The sequence below is a fragment of the Lycorma delicatula genome, chromosome 7 (genome assembly GCF_047948215.1).
Source record: "Lycorma delicatula isolate Av1 chromosome 7, ASM4794821v1, whole genome shotgun sequence".
Lineage (NCBI taxonomy): Eukaryota > Metazoa > Arthropoda > Insecta > Hemiptera > Fulgoridae > Lycorma > Lycorma delicatula.
The window spans coordinates 6,068,637-6,077,464 of NC_134461.1; the positions used below are offsets into that span (position 1 = coordinate 6,068,637).

General features: G+C 28.9%; 1 protein-coding gene across 1 annotated transcript in view; it reads left to right on the plus strand.

Annotated features, from left to right (window-relative positions):
* The window catches only part of LOC142327872 (voltage-dependent calcium channel type A subunit alpha-1-like), a 136,058-nt gene extending 127,515 nt beyond the window's left edge, over window positions 1-8,543 (plus strand). The window contains exons 29-30 of the mRNA XM_075371231.1: window positions 2,378-2,482; window positions 7,895-8,543. Of these exons, the coding sequence (XP_075227346.1) occupies window positions 2,378-2,482; window positions 7,895-7,980 (191 nt within the window). The 3' untranslated portion in view covers window positions 7,981-8,543. The remainder of the gene's footprint in view (window positions 1-2,377; window positions 2,483-7,894) is intronic.
* The last annotated feature ends 285 nt before the right edge of the window (window positions 8,544-8,828 follow it).

Sequence of the window (8,828 nt, forward strand, 5' to 3'; positions counted from 1 at the left end):
TTCTGTTGGAGCTTCCGTAATTATGGCAGAAAAAATTATGTAGCGGCTAAATTAAAACAGAATGTACTACATTTGGTTCAACGACACTGTGTTGCACATTGTGAAGATTTGTGTACTTCTGACGCTTGGAAAGAAGTTAAAGCGGCAAAAGACACTGAAACCGCGGTAAGAACTATTTATACTTTATTCTCAAGACCTACGATGAAGAGAAGTAGATTTAAAGAAATTTTTGACGCTTCTGAAAATTAAGCTATAGCTTTCAAGACCATCGTTGAGGTTAGTCAGTTATCGAGGCATTTTGCCGTAACGGTAATAATTGTGATGCGTTAATCGAGTACTTAAATAAATATAAAGATGATGTAATTTCAAAATTCTGTTTTAAGAAAGAATATATTTAATTTCAAATTAATTTAGACATTTTAAATATAATTTTTGAAGAACTCGGTGTATTATTTCAAATTTTTCAGCACCAAGAGCTTATGCTACTTGATGCTTTTTAATTTTGTCATGCAAAAATAAGTAAAATAAAAGAATAATATCTTACCGGCAATATTTCCTGGAGCAGTAAGTTAAACACCCTTTTCCAAAAAGCTACCGTCCAAAATATTGCCGTAAGTACAAGCGATATGTGAAAATTTATTAATTTACTATGTGAAAATTTAGAAGAAAGATTTCCAAAAGATGAGATAGAAGATTAGATATTCTTTAACGCAACATCTCTATTATCGTGCGATTTTGGCTATGGATTATCAGGCATTGAAAAACCGTGCTTAAAATATAAAACTTTAATCGGAGATAAGTCTGTAACATCATAACAATATGACTTTAAATATGCTACGCGCAAAAAAATTAAATTGAAACAAATAAAAGATTTTGCAGACTTGGTAACGCTTTCTTCTCATAATGAACAATTTAACGAATCGTCAAAATTATTAGATATATCGGGGATACTTTTCGGCCAGTAGTCCAAATTCTAAGCGGGGCTAAATTAATTAAATTTAAATAAAACGAAACATAACAACCGACAAAAAAAATTTCATTTAGATATGTCGATGAGAGTAAAATAATACGTAAACGATGAAAACAATATTAATTTTGATCAAGTTTATTCAGAACGGTTTTGTCATAAGACAAAAGGCAGGAGATAAAAGTTGTAAAGTTAATAACTAGTCTTCAATAAAGTTTAAAATTTATATTAAATATTTTTAATTATCTAATTATTAATGTGATTATTATTTTTTAAAATTGTAGAATAATATTAAACGATTGCGAGTTAATTACCTGCAGTCGACAGAAAGTTTGAACCAGATTACATTTTTACACGTCGGTGTCTAAAACTTAATTTCTTAACGTCTTACTTAATGTTGATTTTAAATGTAATTGCAATTTTTACCTGCAGATGCCACAAAGCTGTGCATTAAGTGGTTAATTATAGGTATTTGTTGCACGGTAATATTAGACTACTCTTGTTTTATTTTTTTTATGTCGTTTGAAAAAAAATATTTTTAATTGCCGCACAAAGATTTTTTTATTTTTGAAAATAAAAACCTGCACTCAAAAAAATCATTCACAGTTCACAAGGAAAATGTTTTTAAAATTGAAATACCTCTAAAAAATAAATTTTAAAAATACGACACGTTCTTATTCATAACAGACAACGATGATATTAATTTAAAGTTTAACTTTCGTTAACGACAAACGAGCCGAACTAGATGACAAACGTTTTTAATACTTCAAAACATTTTCATCGGTCATCTTTGCACCCATCAACGGTCAAACGGGAGGAAGTTTTAAAAAAATATACGATGAATATATAAAAGTCTCCTGCAACAACATAGATTCAACATTCGCTAACCTCCTCGTAGATGCAAATCTACACATTTATTCATAATAGCCTTTATACTCCGCACAAAACACAAAAAAGGACGTGCTTTAATACACAAAAACATAATCAAATTTATGAACATATAAAAACACTTAACATTTTACTAAGTGAAGAGATGCTATTCAAATCGCATCGAATTGCCCTTTTTGACCGCATTCTTAATACCTGTCTACCTGATTAAAAAAAAACCCACCGGCAAATAACATCAGATGTTAAAAGCGCAAGAACAGCAGTATCGGTCATTTACGATGGTCACAAGGACGACTAAAAATACTTTAAGTAAAGTTAAAAAAATATTTTATCGTACGGTTCGGTTCAGTTTGTCATATAAGAAATTACATTTAACATTAGGAGAATAGTAAAATAAAACTTGTTCGAGAGGATAGAAATTTTTACTGCGACGGTACAAATGTGATCTTCATAGAGCGTATATATTTTAAAGTAAAACGTGCATAAAATAATACGTTATTAAGTAAAGTTTTTTTTTATCAGTTTCAGAAAGAAGAAAAATCGATAATGAACTAAGAAAAACTCTGAAAAAACTATGGCCGCATGTTAATAATGCTGAATTCAATCTAATTTTACCCGATATAACAGGTATTTTTATTTACATTACCGCATGTTAATTTTTTGTAAAAATTAAAATTCAGAAAGCAGATGACAATTATTATAAGACGTAATGAATGCCTCTCTCATAACAAATCAGTAATTCTGTTGGTATTACGGTTTTAATGAACTACATTACAGAAGATAATATATTTAACAGCAAGAGAAAATGCGATTAAATTTTTAAATAATCAAAAACGGTAAACAACTCTCTCTTAAATCGCATGTAAAATATTATTATATTTCTTACCTAGTTGAGCGGTTCTTTTTAAATATAAAATTCTATCGCTGCGAATTCCACTGAAGAAGGAGAATCGTAATAATCGGTCCTAAAAAGTTTTAAAACAGTCGGTTTGTATGTAAAATTTATAATTTTAGTTTACTGACAAATTTTAAGACGTAAACAGTTTGAGATGAAAACCTTAATTGTGGCAGAAAAGACTTATTAAGTGTTATATATTTTTAATGTAAATATTAAAATATTTTTAATGTATCTCTGGTATTTCCTCCTATATTCTGTTAGTAATTATGCAAAAACTGAGAGATTAATTTTTATTCGATAGCGAATTTTTAGTAGAGTTAAAGTTTTGTAATTAAAATAATACAATTCAACAAATGATATATTCAATATTATAATAAATATGATATATTGAATATTAAAGCACTTTCTTTTTTTCCTGTTTAGCCTCCGGTAGATACCGTTTAGATAATACTTCAGAGGATGAATGAGGATGATGATATGTATGATGAGTGTAAATGAAGTGTAGGTCTTTGTACAGTTTCGGTTCGACCGTTTCTGAGATGTGTGGTTAATTGAAACCCGACCGCCAAAGAACACCGGTATCCACGATCTAGTATTCAAATCCGTGTAAAAATAACTGGCTTTACTAGGACTTGAACGCTGGAACTCTCGACTTCCAAATCAGCTGATTTGGGAAGACGCGTTCACCACTAGACCAACCCGGTGGGTGAATATCAAAGCACCAAAACTATGTTTTCTTACTAATGGTGATGAGGGGGGGTATATGTATACATCGTATACGACATATACATCGTATATGACATATCCTCCATATAACTCCAAAACATAAAATGATATTTTTACAGCATATTTCCACACACCACAAATCATTTTGTTTAAATTCAGCTTGTTGCCTTCATTTCCTTAAGGATACAAGTCGTCAAAAACAGAATTTGTAGAAAAATGCCACTTTTAAGGCTTTTTATTTATATGAAACAAGGTAAAAATAAAACGCTTCTAATTTATTTTTTTCTTTATTAGTTTATATATTCTTACTTTTTGTCAGCTTATGGTAAATAAACTGACAGAATATCAGTCGGTGTAGGTTACTTAACTCTGAACTCGGGAAAGGGTGCAATATTAAGCGATAAGTTAAATCTTATAACCTAAATAAAAACAATTCAGGTCATGTAACATTTCATTTTACAGTTTGTAACTTTCTTAGTAAAGCGCTTTCTAAATAAATTAGTATTTTATCGCGCTAATTTATCACTTCTATTAAAAGAAGAATTGACTGCAACAACAATTTTTATGTTTCTTAAATTTCAGGGTGATTAATTGAAGTGTAAACCCGTATTATTTGTGCTATTTTTGAAAATTCATAACTTCGTTCAAAGTCAAATATCAAAGCTGGAATTTTTACTGTACTTTGCTGTTATACTGTTTTATACTAAGCGGAAAAATTAGATTTTCATCCACCAGAGATAACAAGCTACAAACTTTTTAAAAATCTAAAAATGTTAATTTTCAAAATCGATTTAAGTGTTATTTTGTGCCTTTTCTAGCATTGTCTCTTTAACATTTGTAGCTGCATTAACTACATTTTTTTTTTTTTTTAAGATTTTAGATTTTTAGTGTTCATTTGTTTATTAATTATTATATAAATAATATTAATTAATAATTAATCGACAAATAATTACTCGATTTGATGTAATGTTTAAAACGTTAAAACAATTACAATAATTAGTTTCAAGAAACTGGAGAACCATTAGAGCGGGAGGGACAAAACCAAAGAGACACTGACAGTAGTGATGTAAGTGGAAGCAGCTTAACATAGTTATTTATTTGACGATCGTGATACTAAAGTAGTTTTGAGAATGGAGGTACTCTGAACATGTCAAGAGTGATAATGCTAGGAAAGGCAGAAAATAATACTCAAATCAACTTTTATAATCCTAGCAGAAGTATAAAATATTGTGAAAAAAATGTTAATTTTAAAAATTTGTAAAAAATATGGAAGCACTTAACAATGCATTTACTCTAGCTGTAGTGAGTACGGTAGCATACATAATAATAATTAAAAAATCAGCTTTGATACTTCACCTCTTCATTTCAAATTTAACTCAAAAAATTGGAATTTGTTAAATTTTTATATCAAACTTTAGAGGTTTTTTAGGCTTATTTGGCTAATTAAGGCTTTTAAAGTAAAGAATCCAAATTACAGAAGAAAATTTGATGTAAAAAAATAGTTTGTTACAATGTTTTAACTTAAACCAGTCTTTCTTTCTTATTCTTGTTTAGCCTCCTGGAATTACCATTCAGGTATTACTTCAGAGGATGAATGAGAATATGAGTGAGTGTAAGTGAAGTGTAGTCTTACACAGCTCAGTTTGACCGTTCCTGAGATGTGTGGTTAACTGAAACCCAACCGCCAAAGAACACCGGTATCCACAATCTAGTATTCAAATACGTATAAAAGTAACTGCCTTTACTAGGATTTAAACCTTAGAACTCTCGACTTCAAAATCAGCTGATTTGAGAAGAAGCATTCATCATTAGACCGACACAGTGGATTAGCTTAAACCGGTCTAAAGATATTAAATTTTACGCTAATGTCAGCAAAGTCATAAATTAGTACATGCTGCTAAACAAAAATGGCTGCCGTTCACAAGCAGGCTGACACCCAGTCCAGCACTTTAAAAAATTTAGGGTTCAAGTATAGAGATAGAAGAACAATTGCTAACATTTACAGGAACCAAACTGCAACAGTAATAATTGAAGAACTTAAGAAAGAAGCTGTAATAAAAAAGGGAGTTGGACAAGGATGTTCTGTATCCCTGTTACTTTTTTATCTTTACCTAGAACTAGCAGTTAATGATGCCAAAGAACAATTTACGTCAAGAGTAACAGTGCAAGGTGAAAGGATAAAGATGCTATGGTTTGCTGATGATATAGTAATTCCAGCCGAGATTAAAGAAGATTTAGAAAAAACAATGAATGGCGTGGATGAAGTTCTATACGAAAACTACCGCATGAAAATAAACAAGAACAAAACAAAAATAATGTAGATGGACCACTGAATAAAAATAGGAAGAGAAAAGATTATGGAAGTAAAATAATTCTGTTATTTGGGGAGAATTACTAAAGATGGATGAAGCAAAAGCGATATAAAATGTCTAATAGATTAAGCCAGATGAGCTTTCAGTCTGAAACATAATTTACTTACATTAAAAATTAATATAAATAAAAGGAAAATATTTTTGAAAGTATAGGTTTGGATTGCAGCTTTATATGGAAGTGAAACTTGGACGATGGGAGTACCTGAGAAGAAAAGATTAGAAGCATCTGAAATGCGGTGCTATAGGAGAATGTTAAAAATCAGATGGATAGATAAAGTGAAAACTGTTGAGGTGTTACAACAAATTGATGAAGAAAGAAGCATTTGAAAAAATATAATTAAAAGAAGAGGCAGACTAATAGGCCACATATCAAGGCATCCTGGAATAGTCGCTTTGAGGGCCAAGTAGATGGGAAAAATTGTACAGGGAGGCATTGTTAGGAATGTAGGATGTAGGGGATACCAAAATGAAACGACTGGGACTAGATAGGGAATCTTTGAGAGCTGCAACAAACCAGTAAAGAAAGTAACTGAAGGCTAAAAGAAATTATTGATCGGTTTCATTTTTCCTTGAAGAATCTGTTACCAAACCGGTGATTAGTGGTAACAGTTTTTGGTCTTGTCATATTACATACAATTAGTATCACTTATTTTCAAGGAGTTCGTAAGAACTTCGTCGATAAGATGCGACGAAGTCAACGACTACGCTTACAGTTCTAAACATGATCTAACCTAACAGTGACATGAAAATTGGGGGGGAGGGGGGGGGAAATAATAAACGTGATAAAGTTAAATTTTAGTTCAGTTAGATTAGTAATAAAGAATACTTTCACAAAATACCTCGAATTTTGTTAGACAACGTTTTTTTTCCATTTTATGAACTGCGGGACTCGAATATGTTATGTTATTCATTTTTTTTTTTTAATGAACCTTTACGAATCGCGTTAGATAGCAGTACTTGATAGTAGTAGGTAGCGTGCAAAAACTTGTTAATATACTTGAAATAATGAAATTTAAAAGAAAATATACTACAGCTTGTTTTAATAATAAATGCTGTTATGTAAATGAAAGTACTGAAAATGAAACAATTTTTTTAATTCCCATCACTTCTCTAAAAAAAAAATAAAAGTATCAGTTTACAAGTGATTATACTAATTTTATTAAAAAAGGAATAAATAAAACAGAAATAAATTCGATCGGTAAAATTAATTTAACGATAAAAATCGAGGGCTACACTTACAAAGTAATAAGTGCAATATTACACCGGATTTTCGATTCGTTAAGGTCATTGTACTAGTTTTATTAAAAAGGGAAAAATATGGCATGAAGTGAGTCACTTCAATTTGAAGTATATGACGATCAACAAAAAATATTGGCTGTGAAATTCAAGTTGTTTGTTCTACGACAATAAATTTTAATAATAAATCCATAAGGTAACAATCAGTAATTCATAAAAAATAAAAGAATAATCTTCCAAAACCCAAAGATATCCAAAAAAGATTACAATGAAATTAATTGTAAACCTTACGGTAAGTGTCTCGCAGATATAATTTCTTCCGCTCAAAAAACAACAATTTCTGTAATATAAATATAACTGTTTTTAACAAAACAATACTGATATAAAAAATGGTAAAACATTATATTTATAATATCAAAATCTGTTATTAATTTAGAATTTTATTTAAAAAGAATACATGTTAAATATATGTAATAGACAATAGATAATAAACAATGTTTAAGCGTTACATAAAATAAAAAATAAAAATTGTTACTAAACTCTTACCGACCCGATTTCATTTATACGTAATACATATCTCACATTTACATTAATAATACAATTTTTATGATTATTCGTGGTTTAATAAATGAAATCAGGACGGTAAGAGTTTTGTAACAAATTTTTATTATTATTATTTTTTTTTTTTACTTATTATACGGAACGCTTAAACATTGTTTATTATTTAGTGTCTATTACGTATTTAACATGTATTTTTTTTACAGAAAATTTATAATTTACTTTAAATTATTGTTTTGTTCTGTTCAGATAAGCAATTAACTATTGGAAAATTGTATGCTGGTCTTTTAATATTGGATTACTGGAGAAAACATCATACAGTATCTCTAGATTAACCGTCTTAAGTACCTATTATAAATTAAAATAAAATTTTATTTATTTTTTCATTATAAAACAGATATATTTTGCTGTTACCTAATAATTATTCACGGAAAGAGTACATGACAATAAAATCTTCACTTCTGTTTAAATAACTAATGAAGTATGCACATTAAGTTAATTTGGAGCCAAAAAATATGTAACAAGAGAAAACTACCTCAGTAACTGTACTGTAACAATTAGTATTATTAATGTAGTCAATTTATATACTAAAATGTATACTAAAAAGTAACTAGAAGTTTTATGTTATTAAATAATTATAACATAAGATATTGAAAACTTTACAGAAAGGCAAACATCAAAATTCATAATGTATTACTGAAATTCTGATTTAGAAGATATGATATTAAATCTGTTGATTGCCATGGTAGTATTAAATTGGTTTGCCACTGCAGAAAACAATTAGATTGTAATTTTTTTTCTTACAAAATGTATAATTGTTAATAAAATAAATTAAGCAAACAAATTAATATGTAATTACATTTTTAAAATGCTGTAAAATAATAAAAATAATAAACAAGATTTTTTTTTAATTCAAAACCACCTACACCAAAATTCATCTGGAACTCACAACGTTATATTAGAACAGAGAAATCTGCTTATTTTTGCATTCGTTTGGTAACTGGTAAAAACGTTTTACAGAAAAAAACGTTGGTACAATGTATCTCTGTGATTTCTCCTAGCAATATAATATACCTTTGAGACAGTCAACTTGTTAAAGATCATTCATTATAAAATAAAAAAAGATGCATAATGCACATGAAATAAATAACAAAAGCTAAAAAACAAATTCAAAATGAAAACA